The 23,284-nt window shown below is 49.9% G+C and overlaps 2 protein-coding genes across 2 annotated transcripts in view; one reads left to right on the plus strand and one right to left on the minus strand.

The window, feature by feature from the left end:
- Positions 1-283: 283 nt before the first annotated feature.
- Positions 284-1,348, minus strand: LOC123771536 (uncharacterized). The gene is made up of 2 exons (XM_045764130.2): positions 1,263-1,348; positions 284-1,115 (listed from the first exon to the last, which is right to left on the minus strand). Exons 1-2 carry the CDS (start codon positions 1,346-1,348, stop codon positions 284-286), a joined length of 918 nt encoding a protein of 305 aa, XP_045620086.2.
- Positions 1,349-2,159: 811 nt separating this feature from the next.
- The window catches only part of LOC138361085 (uncharacterized), a gene marked incomplete at its 3' end in the record, with an annotated part of 31,164 nt that continues 10,039 nt past the window's right edge, over positions 2,160-23,284 (plus strand). Inside the window, exon 1 of the mRNA XM_069320555.1 lies at positions 2,160-2,220. Coding sequence (XP_069176656.1) covers positions 2,175-2,220 — 46 coding nt within the window. The remainder of the gene's footprint in view (positions 2,221-23,284) is intronic.

Below are 23,284 nucleotides of genomic sequence, written 5' to 3' on the forward strand. Positions count from 1 at the left end.
TCAGTAGTTTCAAAGCTTTATATGACAAAGAGTGCTGGGAAGACGGGACACCACGAGCGTAGTTCTCATCCTGTAACTACACTTAGGTAATTACACTCCCCCATACACCAGGCCGCCCCCGTACACTCCCCCATACACCAGGTCCCCGTACACTCCCCCATACACCAGGACCCCCGTACACTCCCCCATACACCAGGTCCCCGTACACTCCCCCATACACCAGGCCCCCTGTACACCAGGACCCCCGTACACTCCCCCATACACCAGGCCGCCCCCCGTACACTCACCCATACACCAGGGCCCCGTACACCAGGCCGCCCCCCGTACACTCACCCATACACCAGGCCGCCCCCGGACACCAGGCCGGCCCCCGTACACCAGGCCGGCCCCCGTACACCAGGCCGCCCCCATACACCAGGCCGCCCCCGTACACCAGGCCGGCCCCCGTACACCAGGCCGCCCCCCGTACACCAGGCCGCCCCCCGTACACCAGGCCGCCCCCCGTACACCAGGCCGGCCCCCGTACACCAGGCCGCCCCCGTACACCAGGCCGCCCCCGTACACCAGGCCGCCCCCGTACACCAGGCCGCCCCCGTACACCAGGCCGCTCCCGTACACCAGGCCGCCCCCGTACACTAGGCCGCCCCCGTACACCAGGCCGCCCCCGTACACCAGGCCGGCTCCCATCCACCAGGCCGCCCCCGTACACCAGGCCGCCCCCGTACACCAGGCCGCCCCCGTACACCAGGCCGCCCCCGTACACCAGGCCGCCCCCATACACTAGGCCGCTCCCGTACACCAGGCCGCCCCCGTACACCAGGCCGCCCCCATACACTAGGCCGCCCTCATACACTAGGCCGCCCCCGTACACCAGGCCGCCCCCATCCACCAGGCCGCCCCCGTACACCAGGCCGCCCCCGTACACCAGGCCGCCCCCGTACACCAGGCCGCCCCCGTACACCAGGCCGCCCCCGTACACCAGGCCGCCCCCGTACACCAGGCCGCCCCCGTACACCAGGCCGCCCCCGTACACCAGGCCGCCCCCATCCACCAGGCCGCCCCCATACACCAGGCCGCCCCCGTACACTAGGCCGCCCCCGTACACCAGGCCGCCCCTATCCACCAGGCCGCCCCCATACACAACAATAACATGACCAAGAGTGTGCAGGAGTCAGAGGACCAGGGGCCGCCCTTCACAACTTACTCCCTGGTTAAGGTTGTCGTATATGCCCTCCGTCAGCATGTCAAAGCCTCGCTCGAACATGAAGGCGCCGACCACGGCGGCCAGCACGAAGGTGGACGTCCGCCGGAACACATTCTGGTATATTTTGGTGGCGAGTCCAGCCATCTTGTGAGGTGTTGTGGAGGAGCCGGGAGCCTTGCGATCCTTCCTCGCCGCTCCTCTCCTAACTTTATTTCTATAATATTTTCGTGGCCTATATTATTATTCCCCTTATACTATATTTGTATGTTATTCATTTATTGCATAAAATTGAGGTATTTGTGATATTCTTCTTGTCGTCAATGTTGCAAGAATCGCAGACAGTTGAGGGTCGGGGGCCGCGCTCCTGGCTCGCGGGCTCCAGCTCCTGGTCTCATGCTTATTTGCAGCCTTTTTAAATATTGCATGTAGGTATGGGGGTCCAGACGCGTAACTTGTGCCATTACTGGTGTGGTGCCATACACGAGGACAGTGACCAAGGGCCTGTCCCGGCCACAGCTGTGACGTCACCACCAGAGCTGTGACGTCACGGCCAGAGCTGTGACGTCATTGCCAGGTCTGTGACGTCACAGTGGCCTCAGCCAATCAGCGCTCAGGATTCTTGTGTTTTGGATGTATATCTTGACGAGTTGCTCAATATCATTATAATTTAATACCGTCTCATTATTCCGCCATACTGTAACCGTAATTATGCCGCCTAACATACTCCGTCAGTATTTGTATAAATATAATAAGAATATATTAATAAATCAGGGCGTGAAGTGTGTGTTTGAGAGCGGAATAATAGATACTAAATAGTGGAGTGGCAGCTGATCACGTGGGAGCTGCTGGAAGCTTGACACTTGCTAGGGATGCCTCAATTAGTGCTTTAAACGGTCAATGTAATTAGTGGAGGTAGGTGTATGGTGGGAGGAATGTGTGTGTGTGTATGGGTGGGGGGAGGTGTGGTGTTATGGGTGTGGGCGGAGGAGGGGAGCAGCCACCACCCGCCCGTCACGGTACGTCTCCCTCCTCTTGTTATATCTTCACAAGCGTCTGCTTCAGGAGGTGCAGGTGGGGCGTGTAGGTGGTGCCTGGTGGGGGTGCAGGTGGTGGAGGGCCTCGGGCAGGTGGTGGGGCGGCCACACACCTGACAGGTGGCCCCCGGCCGCAGGAGGGAGGGACAGGTGGTGGTGGCGGTGGTTTGTTTACCAATACTCTTGTGGGCCCGGCCTGCCCACCCTCTTGGTCCTTGTGGTAGGTCTCTGGTTGTGGTGGGCTGGGGTGTGGTTATGTGTTGTGTGTGGTTGTGGTGGGTCTGTGGTTGTGGTGGTGTATGTGGTTGTGGCATGTGTGTGGTTATGGTGGTCGTGGTGTGTGTGTGGTTGTGGAGGAATGTGGTTGTGGTGGATCTATGGTTGTGGTGGTGTGTGTGGTTGTGGCATGAGTGTGGTTATGTTGGTCATGGTGTGTGTGATTGTGGTGGGTGTGTGGAGGCATGTGGTTGTGGTGGTGTGTGTGGTTGTGGCATGTGTGTGGTTATGGTGGTTGTGGTTTGTGTAATTACCTAAGTGTAGTTACAGGATGAGAGCTACGCTCGTGGTGTCCCGTCTCCCCAGCACTCTTTGTCATATAATGCTTTGAAATTACTGACGGTTTTGGCCTCCACCACCTTCTGACCTAACTTGTTACCTTAACTTGTTGTGTGGTTGTGGTGGGTGTGTGGAGACCTGTGGTTGTGGTGGGCATGTGGTTGTGGTGGGCCTGTGGTTGTGGTGGGCCTATGGTTGTGGTGGGTGTGTAGTTGTGGTGGGTGTGTGGTTGTGGTGGGCGTGTGGTTGTGGTGGGCATGTGGTTGTGGTGGGCCTGTGGTTGTGGTGGGCCTATGGTTGTGGTGGGTGTGTAGTTGTGGTGGGTGTGTGGTTGTGGTGGGCCTGTGGTTGTGGTGGGCCTGTGGTTGTGGTGGGCCTGTGGTTGTGGCAGGCCTGTGGTTGTGGCGGGCCTGTGGTTGTGGCGGGCCTGTGGTTGTGGTGGGCGTGTGGTTGTGGTGGGCCTGTGGTTGTGGTGGGCGTGTGGTTGTGGTGGGCGTGTGGTTGTGGTGGGCCTGTAGTTGTGGTGGGCCTGTGGTTGTGGCGGGCCTGTGGTTGTGGCGGGCATGTGGTTGTGGTGGGCCTGTGGTTGTGGTGGGCGTGTGGTTGTGGTGGGCCTGTGGTTGTGGTGGGCGTGTGGTTGTGGTGGGCGTGTGGTTGTGGTGGGCCTGTGGTTGTGGTGGGCCTGTGGTTGTGGTGGGCGTGTGGTTGTGGTGGGCGTGTGGTTGTGGTGGGCCTGTGGTTGTGGTGGGCCTGTGGTTGTGGTGGGCCTGTGGTTGTAGCGGGCGTGTGGTTGTGGCGGGCCTGTGGTTGTGGCGGGCCTGTGGTTGTGGCGGGCCTGTGGTTGTGGCGGGCCTGTGGTTGTGGCGGGCCTGTGGTTGTGGCGGGCATGTGGTTGTGGCGGGCGTGTGGTTGTGTTGGGCCTGTGGTTGTGTTGGGCCTGTGGTTGTGGTGGGCGTGTGGTTGTGGTGGGCGTGTGGTTGTGGCGGGCCTGTGGTTGTGGTGGGCCTGTGGTTGTGGTGGGCCTGTGGTTGTGGTGGGCCTGTGGTTGTGGTGGGCCTGTGGTTGTGGTGGGCGTGTGGTTGTGGTGGGCGTGTGGTTGTGGTGGGCGTGTGGTTGTGGTGGGCCTGTGGTTGTGGTGGGCCTGTGGTTGTGGTGGGCGTGTGGTTGTGGTGGGCCTGTGGTTGTGGTGGGCGTGTGGTTGTGGTGGGCCTGTGGTTGTGGTGGGCCTGTGGTTGTGGTGGGCCTGTGGTTGTGGCGGACCTGTGGTTGGCCTGTGGTTGTGGTGGGCGTGTGGTTGTGGTGGGCCTGTGGTGGGCGTGTGGTTGTGGTGGGCGTGTGGTTGTGGTGGGCCTGTGGTTGTGGTGGGCCTATGGTTGTGGTGGGTGTGTAGTTGTGGTGGGCGTGTGGTTGTGGTGGGCCTGTGGTTGTGGTGGGCCTGTGGTTGTGGTGGGCGTGTGGTTGTGGTGGGCATGTGGTTGTGGTGGGCGTGTGGTTGTGGTGGGCCTGTGGTTGTGGTGGGCCTGTGGTTGTGGTGGGCGTGTGGTTGTGGCAAGCCTGTGGTTGTGGCAGGCCTGTGGTTGTGGTGGGCGTGTGGTTGTGGTGGGCCTGTGGTTGTGGTGGGCGTGTGGTTGTGGTGGGCGTGTGGTTGTGGTGGGCGTGTGGTTGTGGTGGGCGTGTGGTTGTGGTGGGCGTGTGGTTGTGGTGGGCATGTGGTTGTGGTGGGCCTGTGGTTGTGGTGGGCCTGTGGTTGTGGCGGGCCTGTGGTTGTGGTGGGCGTGTGGTTGTGGTGGGCCTGTGGTTGTGGCGGGCCTGTGGTTGTGGCGGGCCTGTGGTTGTGGCGGGCCTGTGGTTGTGGTGGGCGTGTGGTTGTACTCACCTAGTTGTGCTTGTGGGGGTTGAGCTCTGGCTCTTTGGTCCCGCCTCTCAAGTGTCAGTCAACTGGTGTACAGGTTCCTGAGCCTACTGGGCTCTATCATATCTACATTTGAAACTGTGTATGGAGTCAGCCTCCACCACATCACTGCATTCATTCAGAGAATGAATGGTAGAATGCTAATGCATTCCATTTATTGCATTTTGCAATAATGCATTGCTTTCTGCCCGAAACACTATGTGTACTAGTGGCTTTACAAGAGTGAATACGTCAATGCCCTGTACTCTAATAAACCCAATGTACCTTCTTACATATAAATTAATTAATTTAACTACTCTGACACTGAAAAAGTTCTTTCGAATGTCTGGCTCATTTGGGTACTCCGCTTCCACCTGTGTCCCCTTGTTTTGTGTTGTGTGAGGTTGAGTTGTGGTTGTACTTGCTTGTGTTGGTTTGGGAAGTGGTTAGGTTGTGTGGTTGTGATGTGGTTAGGTTGTGTGGTTGTACTGGGTTGTATGGTTGTGCTGGGTCGGATTGTGCCGGGTTGAGTGGTTGTGCTGGATTGTGTGAAGTTGTTGGGTTTTGTAGTTGTGATTGGTTGTATGGTTATTCTGGGTTGTGTAATTGGGCTGAGTTGTTGAGTTATGATTGGTTATGTGGTTATGCTAGGTTATATTTGGGTATGATTGGTTGTGTGATAGGGTGGTTATGTTGGGCTGTGTGGTTATGTTGGGCTGTGTGGTTGTGCTGGGTTGTTGGGTTGTGATTGTGTGTTTTTCTTATTTTACGTTGTACTGGGTTCACTTGAATTGTGTTGTGTTGTTAATAATAATAATAATTTATTTAGAAAAAGTACATACGTAGTTGCAGCGTTACTGTACAAACATTGTTAGATTTAAAGATAGAGGTAGTACGTACAATACCTAAAACCACCAGTACGCAGAGCGTTTCGGGCAATGTTGCGTTTGTTGGGTTGAGTTGTGTTGTGTAATGTTGTGGGGGGGGGGGGGTTGAATTGTGTTAGGTTGTGCTGAGTTGTGTTGGGTTGGGTTATGTTGGGTTGTGTTTTGTTGGGTTATACTGTGTTGTGTTGAGTTATATCATGTTGGGTTGGGTTGTGTTGGATTGGGTTGTGTTGTGTTGGGTTATATTGTGTTGTGTTGAGTTATATCATGTTCGATTGTGTTGGGTTATATTGTGTTGTGTTGGATTATGTTGTGTTGTGTTGTTGGGTTTTGTTGTGTTCTTTAGGGTTTGGGTGGGCTTGTGTTGGATTAGGTTAGGATTTTAAATTGGTTGGCAAACAGTCTTTGGTACGATGTAACGTGTATCCTGAGTTGGTGTGTTTGGTTTTGTATCTTGCTTAAGGCCTATCAACTGAGGGAGGGTTATTAAGGCCATCACAATAAACTTACTGTCAAACAAGCCGCCAGTTTATTTAGTCCTGAATTATGTTCAGGAATTATGTTAGAGTAAACTCGGCATATATACTTGTACCAAGAGGTGGGGTAAACCTCTCGGAGTATGTATCACTTGTCCGGGTATGGCTGGTACTGTAGTGTAGAGTGAGACCTTGTCAAAGGTAGTGCAGCTCTCGCTAAGTTGTCAGGAAAAGTTAGAGGATCACTTGAATAATGTGCCATCACTTAACACTTTCGCTCACCCCGCGCGCCACCCCTCAACTGTGCGATATGGGACCCAGGGTGTCACGGGAGCGCGCGTAAATTCTGAAAAGTGTATACTCTCTTCAACTTTGTCACTTTAATTCTCGTCCTACGAGATTAAATTTGGTATCATTGTGTTCGCAATAAAATTCTCTACAGAACTAAATGCATATAAACTCCAAAAGCCCGGCTAATTACCCGCAGCAAACAGAGAAAGTGCAAACGAGTTACCCAGGAGCGCACAAACGCGATAAAATGTTTTCACTATTTTCACTCTGGTCACCTCAATTTTTGTCCTAGGTCTTTCATTTTGGTCTCAATGGGTTCGCAATAGAATTCTCTAGAGGAACATTAGCATATAAAATAAAAAACATGGTCACGCTCCAACTGCCGACGAGTTGAAGACGGGCCACGCGTTAGCCGCGAGTGAGCGCTCAGACGCCTTCCAGCTACACTCCCAATTCCCTCCCTTTTCAAGCCTTTCTTTCGCAATTTTCTTCCTGGAAGGGCCTTGTTCATGATCACTATCCATCGTGGAGTAAGGGTAGATAGTTTCTAAAGCCGCAGTAAGAAATATAGCCACGGAAAATAGCCGAAATGTTCACACATTTGAGATGTGAGGGGAGGCGACATTGGTCACAACAGTGGAGCGAAAACAATGGGCCCACGGCATGTGCCAAGCCACCTGAGGGCCACGAGGCTCAACAAAGAAAATGGGAAGACATCGGCGCACATTTTAAAACCAGTCCCCCAAAAATCGGATAAAAACCTGATTTTTGGCGATTATTTAAAGTGGATGACGCAATGCTGCGTCATCCCCGGTATTACCGACAGTAAACGGATGACGCAATGCTGCGTCATGCCCGGGCGAAAGTGTTAACCTTTTGTTTGAGATCATGAATATATAGGACAGTTCATCATGCTAAAAATTAGTAGACTTCAGGTTTTGTGTTATTATACTGTACACCCATACATACCACTGGCTGTATTAGTTTGTTTTAATCATTTTAGATTTTGTACATTAATTCTGATAGTTTAAACCAAACTGTGGACACAACAGGTGAAAAATTTACGTACAGGATAGATGCAGACCACTCCATACCGGAGACATCTTACATACAAATTTTAAAATCTTGTAAGTAATAAAGTTCAGTATAGCAAGAATGTGAGAGCTGTAAATCATTTTGTATAGTGAGGATATACAAAATAAAAGTATAGGGTAATTAGAACTTATGAATAAAATAACCAATAGAGTATCTGGTCCACAAGGTTGCTATACCTCTAAGCCTATTGTACAATTCATATTGTCTTTGTTATTAAAATATCCATTTGATACAAGCCAATGGGATACTACACTCTTTGCATTCAGGATGGTGTACTGTAAATGTAATAGTGCAGTTCCCAAAGGTTTCTATCCATTGTACACAATCCTGCACTTGGTCAGGGTTCATAGCTCAAATTGGGGGACCACTTGTTGTGTTAGTAACTGACTCATCTTGTAGAAATTGCAGCTCGAGCAGTACAGTATTGTTCTATAATTGGAGAATTGTATTGAATTTGGATGAAATATTATGTAGGCTAATGGATCAGTATTGTGATTGCTTTATCCTGCATTCAGATTGTGCCATATATGCCAGTGAACAGTTGTTGACATACAATTGTTCATTGTACTGTATATCTACAACCCTTATAATGTAAGAATTGTAGATATACAGTATTCTATCTGCAATCCTTATGTTAGAGAAAGGACTAATTGTTCAGGTAATTTCCCCAGTACATGTATGTCACTTGAATTTTCCAGATGGCCAATGTCTTCAGTGGTCATCTGGTCAAGTCAGATGGCCACTCTGAAATGCAAGTCGCTTTGATCTATATCTGATCGGCTTTTCAAAGTATTATGCTGCACTGTACATTATCTTCCAGCTGAGAAATATCCGAACATGGATGTCTTGGGTAAACTGCACTGTAGAGTTAATAGCTTTTATTGCTGTTAGGGAAGACGCATGTCTCATATTTTGTGTTGTTTCTTGTCGAGTTTTAAAGTGTCTTCTTATCGCATCAGGCATCTTAACACTTTGGCCGCCCCGGCAGGTTACCCACACCGCACCACAAAGTAAGCCGTGCAGTGCCTGTGAGCGGACAACCACATTTCAATGTTTATTCTCTTTACAGTTTTCTTACTGCATGGTTTATTTCGTGATATATCGTATTTCGTGATACATCATGTTCGTGATGCATCATTCATTTTGGTATCAAATTGTTCGCAATAGAATGCTCTAAAGGGATATATGCATATAAGGTCAACCCCTGAGTTCTCAGGGTTTTTCTCTCTGCACTGTTCACATTCAGGGAGTGTCCAGCATCCTGGCAGACGACCTTTCTCGCCTCATTCCTCTTTCCACATAATGAACAGTCGACGTGGCCTCCATTCTTTGGCTTTGTCAGACGTTCGGGCACCCAGAGGTGGACTTCTTCGCTTTGGATTGGTCCAGGCGCTGTTCCCCAACTGCGAGGCATTCTCGGTGGATGCTTTCCGGCATGACTGGTCGAGGTGGGGGTTCCTGTACTTTCATCCCGCGGTCCAGCTGTTGATTCGGGTTATGGCACAGCTCGAATCTTATCAGGGAAAATTGGTTCTCCTGGCCCCATGGTGGCCGGCCCAGCCTGGGTTTCAGACGCTGCTTGCATGGTGTCATGATGTATTTCTGTGGCTCCGCCTTTTTCAGCAGGTCAGGCCAGTGAGATATCTCGCTGGTTTGAATTACTCTTCTGCACTTTGCATCTGGATTTTTTATGTGGGTGTACTGTATTGCCGTTTGTATGGTGATGAAGTGGCTTCGTTGATGGTGTTCCACCTACATTCTTCCTCTCAGCGACAGTATAAAGTCTCCTGTCGGTCTTCCTGCCATTTCGTAGGATTTTGCCAGTGACTGTTCCAGTTGTTTTGGCCTTTCTTGGCTCTTTCAGGACCGGCGTCTTATGCCTAATACTGTCGCTTCTTATCGTGCGGCGCTGGCAGAGCAGCTCCAGCTTGCGTTCGGGGTGGATGTCACTTCCACTCCGTTTCCAGCCCTCTTGGTCTTTGGACTGGATGCTCTCGTTTCTTGTTTCAGGGGAGGGTGTCAGGGGAGGGTAAGGCATAACGAGCAGGCACGTTAGTTGATGACGTGTTGCTTGTTTCACTGTTTTTCTATTGGGGGCGTTCCTTGGCTCTGTTCGGACGTAGGTTGTAATTTTAACCAGTTAGAAGTTTGTAATGGTTTGCCTACCTTTATGGGAGCCTTCCCCAATCGATGGCAGAAATGACAAACTCTAGATGTAGAGAGCTCATCAAAAGCACCACTGCTCTTCCTTATTCTTATATCAGATATTGACAAAAATACAAGTCAGAGCTCTGTATCATCTTTTGCAGATGACACAAAAATCAGCATGAAAATTACCTCTGCTTAAGACATTGAAAAACTACAAGCAATATTTAGCAGTCTCCGTGGTGTAGTGGTAAGACACTCGCCTGGCGTTCCGCGAGCGCTATGTCATGGGTTCGTATCCTGGCCGGGGAGGATTTACTGGGCGCAATTCCTTAACTGTAGCCTCTGTTTAACGCAACAGTAAAATGTATACTTGGATGAAAAAACGATTCTTCGCGGCAGGGGATCGTATTCCAGGGACCCTTAGGATTAAGGACTTGCCCGAAACGCTACGCGTACTAGTGGCTGTACAAGAATGTAGCAACTCTTGTATATATCTCAAAAAAAAAAAAAAAAAAAGCAGATAAAGTTTTCGACTGGGCAGCAGAAAATAACATGATGCTTAACAGTGATAAATTCCAGGTATTTAACCACCATTCTGTGTGGCTTAAAAATATGACATTCCCATAATGTGCCAAAATTATATTCTTTGCAAAAGATGATTTTCTCTTATACCGTATTGTCAAAATATAGTCTTTGATCATAGGAAACTAAACAAAAATATTGTATGTGACATACTTTAGCCGTGATGGAGCTGAGAAGTTGAGCAAATTATGGGCACTGAGTGATGAAGCGCTCGGGGCCACTCAACCCCGCCACCCCTGTTGGGCAGTAGTTGCTGCGAATATAATTTTTCACAATTATTTTGATGTTTCTCTTTTGTGTCTTCTCTGGTTTTTTGCTGTAACATTATTCAAAAGTGTGTAATTTGTGAAATTTATATAATTCAATGTGTGGAACATCATTATGTTAAAAATGATTTTGCTCATATATACGATATGTACAGAAGACCACATGCTTTGCGAACCCCTTGGGGATGAGACCCGTCGGTAACCATTAAGTTCTTAAACGAGAAATGTAGGGAAAAAATCTAGGAAATAAAATTGAAAGATTCATAGCATAAATGCGACAGTACTGGTATTTTGTTTGTACTCATCAATGAGAGAAGTCCTGATCCACTTGTTATGTTGATGATCATAGTTGATGGAGCATAGGTATTTACATGAAGAGGTGGTGGTGGATGTTTATGGTGTTGGGTTGGGTATGGTAATGGAGAATAATGCTGATAAGGTAACCTAAGATGTTGACACATTTGGGTCAACATGTGATGAGTCAGGTGCAGGTGAGGCAATGTGAGCTTTCATGGAAGCCTTTACAAACGACTCTTTAATTGACATTTGTTTCATTCCCTTTGATTTTGTTTTCTAAAACTTCATGTACAAATTATACTGGCTCATCATGTCCTTAGTTTCAAACTCACTGTTACTCATTTCCACAAATACCAGAGTGCCTTCAAAATGTTGTTGAACCTTTTCCATATTACATTTTTCCTTTAACCCTTAAAATGAGCAATACATACATATTTGATTTGACATGACATAATTTAACATAAGTTTTTAAAACTTGTACAAACACTTTCCAATTCCTTTTGCATAATCAACTAGGCAAATGCTCCAACTTTGTCTAAATGATCACAGTGTAACTTGAAAAACAAGAGAATCAAAATTAATTTTAAAGCTGAATATTGAAAACTTCAGATTTTTAATTCAGAATAAAAAATATGAACTATCACCAATTGTTCATTTAATGTTATTATTCTATCAGAATAGCATATGATCTTCATTTTCATCAAATTAGAATATAGATTTTCAGTATAGTTTACTGTAAAAAAATTGTCAATAAGGCATTTGAAATATGTAGCAAATTTAGACCCCAAAAAATTATAACTCCAAGTATATAAAGTTAATAAAAAATCCATTCTGAAGGGATTGTAGAATAGACAGCTGAGCACACAATATGTCAAAATAGTGAGAATTTGTCAAAAACTGGAATTTTAGAAGCCACTCAAAGTTGAAACTCTAGTTTCCGAGATAATTGAAGTTGAAGTTATCAACAATGAATAAAGGTAGTTTTAATTTGTTAATTTAATTGTATGTTTTAAGAAACATTGTTTGGCATTCGAACTCGAATATGTGAAAGTTGTAGGTCAGTATGTGTTGAAATAAAGTCAAGAAAAAATAATCCCATAAACACAAAATATAGGGATAATTATAATAATTTAGGGGATATATATTTAGGGTATACTTTATATAGGTGAAAAAGCCTTAATATGGTCCCTAATCATCAAAACAACCTAAAGAAACAAAGAAAATAGAGTTTGAAATCAGAGAAAAAATCAGCACAAAAAAATTAAGTCTCAAGTTTTGCGAGTTGTGACTGATTTATGTGTGGACCAATTTCATTCTATCTTCACATTGTTAGAGAAACATATGCACTCTCCAGGATGTAAACAACAAACAACAAAATCAGATAATAAACAAAGGAGTAAAAAAACTAAAATCTTAAAAAAAAATCCCCTAAAAAAAAAAATATTTGGTGACTGATGAAAGTAACATACGTTAACATTGGACAATGTATTTATATGCTATATAACAAAATAGAGTATAATAACATAGTTACTCATTATTATTTGTGTTATTATGTATTACTCAGCAATGATATACAGGCACCAACTGCATACCCACTTTGTGGACACTTCTTACTACTATTCTTCTTCTTTGAGCGTCGGACAGGTGCTTGCATCTCTTTATTACTGCATAATTCTTCAGCTCCAGTTATTAGGAGCTGTTCTCCTTGTCAACAAAATGTTCTTATATTTTTAAAAATTCATTTAAAATCAAATTCTGAAAATATTTTGATGAAAGTTTCACGACACTGAAGCCAAAATGTTGGAGATTTGTCTAGCATTTTTAAGTTATTTTTACATAATTCAAATATTTTTTGCTTCCAGGCCCCCAATATGTGCGGTATAAGGGTTAACGCTTCTTCATTCTCTTCCTCTTCATCTTCTTCATTGCCCTCTTATGGCTTTTCTGGGGGGAGCCCCGTCGGCTCCCCGGAGCTATCCCAGGCTGATATGCTAATGTCAGACTTTGGCATCAGTCATGTGTATGGAGTTCTTAGGCCTACCGGGGACCACGGCCAGAACCGGGCCCCCTCAGAGAGGCAAGGGGAGCAATGGCCTATAGAAGCCCCCGTGTAGTTGGAAGCATTCTATGTCTGCCATCGACCGGAACAGGCACCCAGAAAGGTAAGCGCCCCAAAACAAACCCCTATTCTGGTTAAAATTGCTACCTAATACCGAACTAGTGGATAGAACTCCCCAACCGAAAACAAGCAAATTAGTGTGACGTCACACACTGCCGCGCCGCTGTCTGCGCAGCTCCCCCCTCCCCGGGAGGGGGAAGGGGGAGCCCCAGACCCCCCGCGCCGGCTACCCACCCCTCAGTTCTTGAGGCTGATGCTATAGGCGATGGTCGTGTGCTCTGGCTCCGGTGTCGCTACTGCACTGTGCTTTGAGTGTGGTGTTAGTTTTGTGGGTGCGAGAGCCAGGAGTTATCTTCAGTACTCGGGCTGCATGCGCCTAGGGCTGCCTTCCCTAGGTGCCCTGTAAGTACTGCCCTTGGGGCTTGGGGCCACCTTCCACAGGCTCCTCGGGGTCTGCCTCTGCTTGTCCGTTTTACCTTTCGGTTTTTCGGCCGCCTGTTGGGCTCTTGGGTGTTCTGTTCTCCCTTGTTACCGGCAGGTAAGAGGCAGTTTGCACTGGTAGGGGCGCAGGGTGCTGCTCAGCTTGTAATTCCCGACATCGCGGCCGGCTCTGTTCCTTGGGGTTCGCTGTCCTCTTGCGGGGTTTTGTTTTTCTTTTTGTTTTTGCCTGGTGGGGGGTTCTGTCATTTTATTCAGTTTGTTTTTGCCCTTCCACTGTTCTCCTCGGTGGCGCCCCCTGCTAGGTCCCCGTGAGTGTACACGTCCCTGGGGTTCAGCTTTAGAAGTTTGCTTGGTAGTTTTGGGCGCCGGTTTGCAGCACCCTGCCTGGGACTACCTGAGCGCGAGTCCTCTTAAAGTAAACGCTCAGGACCCTGGGAATCCCCTAGGGGGCGCGTGGGTCCGATGGATGTGACCCCGGGGTCCCCACTCGCTGTGTGCGAGTTTGAGGGTTGCTCGGTCCCCTTGTCTCAGGGTGACCCTCATTGTTTTTGCCTCTGCCACGCTGCCTGTTGGGTCGGTGATACTTTCGACCCTGAGTCCTGTGAGTGTTGCTGCTTGCTTGTGACTCAATTTACCCAATCCTCTGATGATTCTATTCGGGTACAGGCGGCACGTGCGTTGCAATCTAGGTTTCGTCTGTTGCAACGCGCTCGGTTGGTTGCTTCCCCGGATGCCCCGGGGCTGCCCCGCTTTGCTTTTCGAGACCCGGACTTGGGGGTGGGGGTCGCTTCGATCCTGGTTCAGTCCGCACCTCCTCGTCCTTCCCCTTCTGTTCGTTCTGGTCCCCCGCCCCTGCTTCCGGCCCCGAAGCGTCCGAGGGTTTCGGGGTCGGAGCAGGGGTTACTTGATCTCGAGACTCGGGCAGCTTCGGGGGTTGCCCCTTCCGGGGGGGCGGCAGAGGCATTCGAGTCTTGTCTCCCGGCCGAAGCTTCAGGGTCTGACCAGTGGGCCCCCCTTCCTCCAGCTTGGGTCGGGGCTTGGGGAGAGGACTCGGCCTCGGGTCCTGTGGTGACGGACCTCGAGGCTGGGGAGGGGCTGACTTGGGGGCCTTGGGCCCCGCTGGACCCCGCCTGGGTTTTTCTTCCCACTGAGCGGGGCTTATTGTTACAAGGAGTGGGGTTTTCTTTCCCCCCCTCTGCGTACGAGTTGGATTTGGTGTCGGCCCCTCCCCGGGTACGGTTCCGTGTTCCCCCGGGTACGTCGGTTCCGTCCTTCCGGAGGTTTTCGGCTTATCGCATCCAACCTGGTGTGGTGCGAGCGGCCTTTGCAGCTTACCTCCTGCGTGACCCGGATTATGCCTCGGAAATGGATCCGTCCACGTTCAGGTTTGGGACTTCGTTCCCTTTCTGGCTCCGTTACGAGGTTCCGGAGTCATCCTGGCTAGCAGACTGCCCCTTGTTTGGTCTGGATTCCTGGCATTCCTTCTGTCGTTCCCGCACGCTGGAGTGGCGGGAAGCTTCCACGGTGCTTCAGGTTTTCCTGGGGGGTGAACTTGAGTACCTGAATGAGTGCTTGTTTGCCCCTGCCCTTCCCCGCGATGTGGGCGTTATTCAGCTCCATGTGCAGGTTCCCTCCCTTTCGGCGGCGCTCGTGGCGGAGGACTTGCGCGCTCGGGGCCTTTTGTGTTCGGCCTTGCGGTTCTTTTCCCTTCTGGAGCTGTCTTCGGATTGGCTCGTGGAGGATGTGGGGACGCTTGGGTCCGTCCCGGGGTCCGGCACCTTGTCCTCGGCTGCGCGTTCGTCGGCTGCCTTGTTGAAGCTGTTCACGCCGATTTTGCGGGATGCGGTTTCCCTGTTCTATGCTTCCCGTCTCGCGTGTCGGCAGGCGGTGCTGGGTTCCTCCGTGGAATCTGCTTGGGCTCTGGCTCTTAGGCGTTCTTCACCTTTTTGTCCTCTCCTGTTTGGGGAGTCGGCCGTGGCGCAGTTTATTCAGGCTGCGTCGGCGGCTTGTCGTCCGATGTCGGACTTGTTGGTTTTCCGGGGGTCCCGGGGTGGGTCTTCCCGGAAAGGTCGTGCCAGGGCTCGGGGTTCCTCTCGTCGTGGTAGGCCTCTGGTGTCAGGTTTGGGGTTGGCTCCTCCTGCGGACCCTCCCTCGTCTGGTCGGCGCGGTGTTCGCGCTGTGCGGGGTTCTGGGTCTCGTAAGGGTCGCCGGCCCTTTCGCGGTTTGCCCCTTTGACGGGGCGATGGGGGGGCGGCTTGCGCTGTTCGCCCGCGCCTGGTCCCACGATTCGTGGGCCTTTCGGGTCGTGTCTCGCGGCCTGCGGTGGCGTTGGGTGGCCCCTCCCCCCTTTGGGGGGTCGGGGCTGGCGGGGCAGGCTTCTTCCCCTGCGCTCTGTCGAGTCGTCTTGGAGTGGGTACGCTTGGGCGTCGTCGAAACGACGTCGTCCCTCAGATGGGTTTCCCGTCTGTTTCCGGTTCCGAAACGGGACTGCGCAGACCTGCGGTTCATTCTGGACTTGTCCCGTCTGAACCCCTGGGTTCATTGCCCCTCCTTTCGGATGACTACGCTGTCTCAGGTTCGGCTCCTCTTGGAGCCGGGTGCTTGGATGGTGTCCCTGGACCTCCGGGACGCTTATTGGCATGTCCCGATTCATCCGCGGTTCAGGGACTGGCTCGGTTTTGTAGTGGGGCGTCTGAGTTACCGCTTTCGTTGTCTCCCGTTCGGGTTGAACCTGGCACCTCGCGTGTTCACACGCCTTACACGGGTTGTGGTGGCTCGTTTGCGTCTCCTAGGTGTTCGGGTGTTGGCCTACCTCGACGACTGGCTGGTTTGGGCTCCCAGCCAGTCCGCTTGCTTGCTAGCCAGGGATTTGGTTCTTTCCCAGCTCGCCGGGTTCGGGTTCTTGGTGAACTGGAGGAAGTCCCATCTGGTTCCCTCTCAGGTTCGGACTTGGCTGGGTCTCGTGTGGGACTCTCGGACCGCCTCCTTGTCTCTCCCTCCGGAGTCTCTCCTGCGGCTGCGGTCCCGCCTTCGTCTGTTTCTGGAGGGCCCTCGGGTCACCCGGCGGTTGCTCGAGGGGCTGTGCGGGAGCCTGAACTTCGCGATGGTGGTCTACCCGCCGGGTCGGGTTTGGCTTCGACGGCTGTTCTGGTTCCTTCGGGGTTCCCCCTTCCGCCTCTCTCGCGATCGCAGAGTTCGACCCCCGGGGGACTTGCGTCGGTTGCTGCGTCACCGGCTTCCTCTTCGGGTTTTTCGGGGTTCAGTGCCTTGGCGCCTACCCGAGCCCTCGCTCGATGTGTACACGGATGCGTCGTCTCTCGGCTGGGGTTTTGTGACCAGTGCTCACCAGGCCGGCCAGGGGCGTTGGGATCCGTCCTTCCGTCGAGCTCACAGTACGGTGCGGGAGTTCGCGGCAGTGTGGTTTGCTCTGGGGAGGATTCGGGTGGCCCGCGGATCGACGATTCGGCTCCATTCGGACTGCTCTCCGGTGGTTCATTGCCTGAACCGCGGGGGTTCGATGCGGTCCTTGTCTCTTTGGGGTTGGTCGCTTCGGGTGACTCGTCTGCTGAGTTCTCGGGGTTTGGCTCTCCTGGCGGTTCACGTACGGGGCGTGTCCAACGTCTTGGCCGACGCCCTGTCTCGCTTCGTTCCCCTCTCCACGGAGTGGACGGTCGACGACGAGTCCTTCCGTTGGCTTTGCCAGACGTTGCGAGGCCGTCGGGGTCGATGCCTTTCGGCTCGACTGGTCGAGGTGGGGGTTCCTGTACCTCTTTCCCCCAGTTCGGCTGTTGCTCCAGGTCCTGACTCGCTTAGAGACTTACCAGGGGAGAGTTGTCCTTCTGGCCCCTTGGTGGCCGGCCCAGCCTTGGTTTCAGGCGCTGGTTGCTCGGTGTCCGAACCCGAGGGTTTTCCCGCGGCTCCGCCTCTTTCAGCAGATCGGGCCGGTACGTCACGTAGCTGGTTCGATCTTCTCCTCGAGTCTTCGCGTATGGTTTTTTTGACTCGAGTCTATCATCATCTCTATGGTGATCAGGTGGCCTCCTTGTTGGTGTCCCACCTGAGGGCTTCTTCTCGGCGGCAGTATGAAGTTTCCTGGCGGTCCTTCCGTTTCTTTTTGCGTCTTCGTCGTGTTAGCTCCTTGTCTGTTCGGGTGGTCTTGTCCTTCCTCTCGTGGTTGTTTCAGGACCGTCATCTTATGCCTAACACTGTCGCTTCGTATCGTGCGGCGCTGGCGGAGCCGCTTCAGCTTGCTTTCGGTATCGATGTTACGTCTGCGCCGTTTCGCAAGCTGTCTCGTGCATTGTTTCACCTCCGGCCTGCTCATGCGTCGCCTGAGCCGTCCTGGTCTTTGGACAGAGTGCTCGCTTTCCTTTCATCTCCTCGTTTCGTTGTGGCCCCTTCGGTCCAGGATTGTTTTTCCAAGGCACTTTTCTTGTTGGCTTTGGCCTCTGGGGGTCGGGTAGGGGAGCTTCATGCTCTCCTCCGGCGCAGGGGTTTCTGCTCTTTTGGTCGTGGTGATAGTTTTGTTCGTTTGCAGCCGTCTCCTTCTTTTCTGGCGAAGAATGAGACTGCTGCGTTCCGGAGGGGTCCATGGGTGGTTGATGCTTGGTTGGTCAGGCCGGGGGTGCATCATGTTTTGTGTCCGGTTGCGGCGCTTCGCAGTTATTTGCGCGCCACAGCTTCTGTGTCCGGGGACGCGCTGTGGGTTGATCCGGTTTCCCTTCTTCCCTGTTCGCGGGTTCGGGTCTCTCAAGTCGTCCGCAGGGTTAGTAGGTCTATCCAGCCTGCGGTCTATCCCCGTGCCCATGACGTTCGTAAGTTCGCGGCTCTTGCTGCCGTCTTTGGGAATATGTCTTGGTCTGATATTCGGGCGCGGGGATTTTGGCGGTCGAACAGGGTCCTGGCTGCTCGTTACCTTGTGAATGTCCCTGGCCCTCGTCGGGCCTGTGTTGCTTTGGGTCGGCGGTTGCAGCCAGTTGTCTCGGCTTCGAGTTGAGGGGTGAGCGACGACCGCCTCCCGGGTAAGTCCCTCTTTTTCTGTCTGTGGGTAGTTAGCTCCGGGGAGCCGACGGGGCTCCCCCCAGAAAACCAGCGTTGAATGTAATGAAACGCCATTTTCTGGGTGAGTCCCGGAGGCTCCCCGGCATCCCTCCCTCCCTCCGGTCGGCGGTTTTTCGCGTTTTTGACATCCAGCCTCAAGAACTGAGGTGTGGGTAGCCGGCGCGGGGGGTCTGGGGCTCCCCCTTCCCCCTCCCGGGGAGGGGGGAGCTGCGCAGACAGCGGCGCGGCAGTGTGTGACGTCACACTAATTTGCTTGTTTTCGGTTGGGGAGTTCTATCCACTAGTTCGGTATTAGGTAGCAATTTTAACCAGAATAGGGGTTTGTTTTGGGGCGCTTACCTTTCTGGGTGCCTGTTCCGGTCGATGGCAGACATAGAATGCTTCCAACTACACGGGGGCTTCTATAGGCCATTGCTTCCCTTGCCTCTCTGAGGGGGCCCGGTTCTGGCCGTGGTCCCCGGTAGGCCTAAGAACTCCATACACATGACTGATGCCAAAGTCTGACATTAGCATATCAGCCTGGGATAGCTCCGGGGAGCCTCCGGGACTCACCCAGAAAATGGCGTTTCATTACATTCAACGCTGGTTTTTTGCTGTACATAATTCAATAATTTCAAATCAGTCATGTTTTGAATGGTTGGGACTTCGTCAAAATCTATTCACCCATCGTATGTCATCTTCTATTGTTTTAGTCACAAGTTCTGCTCTCAGTTCTGGGGGACTTAATTTCCCTTGACATAGGCAAGGACTTCCTCTCTTAATTTTTTCCTCTCGCTAACTTTCTTCACCGCAAATCCTTCAAAATCTGCCTTGTCATCTTTCTCAGGAAACAGACTTACGTGAGCCAAAGTTTTTTCCAACCATTTCTTATTGTTGTTTGCTTTACCTTGTCCCATGCACTAGCAGTAGTCCAGATAGCTGACCTTATTGTGAAGACTTTATAAAAGTCCTTAATTGTTCCTGGCTGATTATTAAGATGTCTGGTAGTGGTGTTTAAGGTTCTTAATTATCCCTTGATCCATGGGGTTGGATCAGTGAAGTTGTATTGGGTAGTAACAACGTTCCAATGATATTGCCATTTACTAGCTCATCACCTCGTGGATGCGTTGAACTATTATCTAGTATCAGCACAACTTTGCTGTTTTGTGGGAGGCCAACACTTTTCAGGTGCTCCTTCACCTCGCATACAAAAGTTCTTATTAACACTTTCGCTCACCCCGCACGCCACCCCTCAATAGTGCGATATGGAACCCAGGGTGTCACGGGAGCGCGCGTAAATTCTGAAAAGTGTATACTCTCTTCAACTTTGTCACCTTAATTCTCATCCTACGAGATTAAATTTGGTATCATTGTGTTCGCAATAGAATTTTCTACAGCACTAAATGCATATAAACTCCAAAAGCCTGGCTAATTACCCGCAGCAAACAGAGAAAGTGCGAACGAGTTACCCAGGAGCGCGCAAACGCGATAAAATGTTTTCACTATTTTCACTCTGGTCACCTCAATTTTTGTCCCAGGTCTTTCATTTTGGTCTCAATGGGTTCGCAATAGAATTCTCTAGAGGAACATTAGCATATAAAATATAAAACCTGGTCACGCTCCAACCGCCGACGAGTTGAAGACGGGCCACGCGTTAGCCGCGAGTGAGCGCTCAGATGCCTTCCAGCTACACTCCCAATTCCCTCCCTTTTCAAGCCTTTCTTTCGCAATTTTCTTCCTGAAAGGGCCTTGTTCATGATCACTATCCATCGTGGAGTAAGGGTAGATAGTTTCTAAAGCCGCAGTAAGAAATATAGCCACGGAAAATAGTCGAAATGTTCACACGTTTGAGATGTGAGGGGAGGCGACATTGGTCACAACAGTGGAGCGAAAACAATGGGCCCACGGCGTGTGCCAAGCCGCCTGAGGGCCACGAGGCTCAACAAAGAAAATGGGAAGACATCGGCGCACATTTTAAAACCAGTCCCAAAAAAATCGGATAAAAACCTGATTTTTGGCGATTATTTAAAGTGGATGACGCAATGCTGCGTCATCCCCGGTATTACCGACAGTAAACGGATGACGCAATGCTGCGTCATGCCCGGGCGAAAGTGTTAAACCACTCGGCAAATATTACTCGAGACAGCCGTCTTGAGTTGATTTCGGGGCTTTAGTGTCCCCGCGGCCCGGTCCACGACCAGGCCTCCACCCCCAGGAAGCAGCCCGTGACAACTGACTAACTCCCAGGTACCTATTTACTGCTAGGTAACAGGGGCATAGGGTGAAAGAAACTCTGCCCACTAAGTGGGTCCCAGAACTGAAGGACAAGAGCTACGAGGAGAGGTTAGAGGCATTAAATATGCAAAAACTAGAAGATAGAAGAAAAAGAGGCAATGTGATCACTACTTTCAAAATAGTAACAGGAATCGATAAAATTGATAGGGAAGAATTCCTGAGACCCGGAACTTCAAGAACAAGAGGTCATAGATTTAAACTAATGAAACAAAGCTACTGGAGAAATATATGAAAATTCACTTTTGTAAACAGAGTGGTAGACGGTTGGAACAAGTTAAGTGAGAAGGTGGTGGAGGCCAAAACCGTCAGTAATTTCAAAGCATAATATGACAAAGAGTGCTGGGAAGACGGGACACCAAGAGCGTAGCTCTCATCCTGTAACTACACTTAGGTAATTACACTCGGTAATTACACTTAAGTAATTACCATCCAACTCCAAGTCCAATTGCCGGCCTATCTTGAGGTTATCTTGAGATGATTTCGGGGCTTAGCGTCCCCGCGGCTTGGTCCTTGACCAGGCCTCCTTTTTGTTACATATCCCCCAGGAAGCAGCCAGTAGCAGCTGTCTAACTTCCAGATACCTATTTACTGCTAGGTAACAGGGGCATCAGGGTGAAAGAAACATTTTGCCTATTTGTCTCCGCCTCCACCGGTGATCAAACCCGGAACCTCAGGACTACGAATCCGAAGCGCTGTCCACCCAGCTGTCAGGCAGGGCGCCCTCTCAGGCCTAGAGAAACAATTTCCTCAACAAGAGGCACTTCAGGTTCAGGCTCAAATCCCTCAAAGTCTTGTTCTGCAACACATTCAGGCCACAAATTTTTCCAGCCAGAGATCATGGTTCTTAGTCACTTCTTGCCAAGCTTTGTCTACGAGTTTTAAAGCACTACAAATGTTAAAATGTTTTTTCCAGAACTCTTTGAGGGTGAGGTTTGTGGCATCCGTCGCTTCGACACATCTCCGAAAAAGTGCCCTTTCAAAGAGTTTCTTAAAATTGGCAATGATTTTCTGGTCCATAGACTGAAGTAGAGGAGTGGTGTTGGGAGGAAGGAACTTTACTGTAACAAAACTAAATTACTCCATCAATGAATCCTCCAAGCCTGGAGGATGGGCATGAGCATTGTCGAGAAGCAAGGCCTTAAGTGGCAAACTTTTCTCCTGCAGATATTTTTGTATGGCAGGGCACACCACATCATTCACCCACTCCGTAAAAAAATTGCCTAGTCACCCATGCCTTACTATTAGTCCTCCACATCACACACACTTGGCTTTTCTACACGTTATATTTTTTAAAACCCTTGGATTTTCAGAATGATTCACAAGCAAGGGTTTAATTTTCAAATTGCCACTCGCATTTCCACACAGCACAAGAGTAAACCTATCTTTCATAGGCTTGTGTCCGGGCAATGACTTCTCCTCCTTGGTAATGTATGTTTTCTTCGGCAATCTTTTTCAGAATAGTCCTGTCTCGTCACAATTAAACACTTGTTGTGGTAGGTATGCCTCACTCTGCACAAAATCTTTAAATTCACCATTAAATCTTTTCAGCCGCTGGTTTTTCTGAGCTGGCATCCTCCCCATGCCTCACAACACTATGAATGCCACTTCTTTTTCTAAATTTCTCAAACCATCCTCTGCTCGCCTTAAACTCTTTTGCTTCTGCATCGCTCGTTCCAGGGGTTTTCTTTATAAGATCTTCATGCAATTTTCTTGCCTTTTCACAAATGATGGCCTCTGAAACGCTATCACCTGCTAACTCCTTGCTGTGTATCCAAATTAATAACAACTGTTTGACATCCTCAAGTGTTTGTGTTCTACGTTTCGTGATTATTGATACACCTTTTGCCACTTTAGCACTCATAATGTCCTTTTTCTTAGCATGTATGGTGGATATCATTGACCGAGATTTGTTGTACTACCGAACTAGTTTAGCAACCCGCACACCATCTTCATATTTACGAATGATCTCTCGTTTTTGCTCTGTGGTCATCCTTACATGGGTTTTCATATGTTGAACCTTACCACTGACTTTCTTGGGACCCATGGCGTGATATATAATAATCAGATTTATGTTCAAAGAGCAAAAAATCACCAAAAAAATTTAATTTCTTATAAGTGTGATTGTCACTAAGTGGGCAGCTCTAGTAAACTGAGGCAGGTCGGCCCTCGCGATAGGGAACCATGCACTCGGGCGACCCGAACATGTATCAATGAATATCGTTAGTCGAAGAACACTATCGTAAGTCGAGTCGCATTTTTTTATCAAATTTATGATCACGTGATCATAAATTTCGATCAAGTGGTACTCCACCTGTGACATTTTTCCAGTCCGATATATTGCCTCTGATTATGGCCCTCATTTTTCTATCAGAAAATTTTTCATCCATGTTAGAAGCTTACCTGTCACCCCTCCAATATGTTCCAGTTTCCAGAACAAAATAATAAAATATATGATGTATTGTATTATTATACAATAGATAGAAGACATATGTGTTTTACATTACATATTAATAATATCTATTTATTATTATACATGTACAGTATTATATTTATGCACGTATTATATTATACGTGTAATACATGATGGGTGTGGAGTGGTGTGTAATACATGATGGGTGTGGAGTGGTGTGTAATACATGATGGGTGTGGAGTGGTGTGTAATA

This window comes from Procambarus clarkii, unplaced genomic scaffold (genome assembly GCF_040958095.1).
Source record: "Procambarus clarkii isolate CNS0578487 unplaced genomic scaffold, FALCON_Pclarkii_2.0 HiC_scaffold_173, whole genome shotgun sequence".
NCBI lineage: Eukaryota > Metazoa > Arthropoda > Malacostraca > Decapoda > Cambaridae > Procambarus > Procambarus clarkii.

Coding starts and splice junctions, on each gene's coding strand:
- LOC123771536 (XM_045764130.2), bottom strand. CDS start 1,348: ATGGCTGGACTCGCCACCAAAATATACCAGAATGTGTTCCGGCGGACG. Junction 1,116..1,262: donor GCCGTGGTCGGCGCCTTCAT/GTTCGAGCGAGG, acceptor CCTGGTGGATAG/GGGCGGCCTGGTGTACGGGG.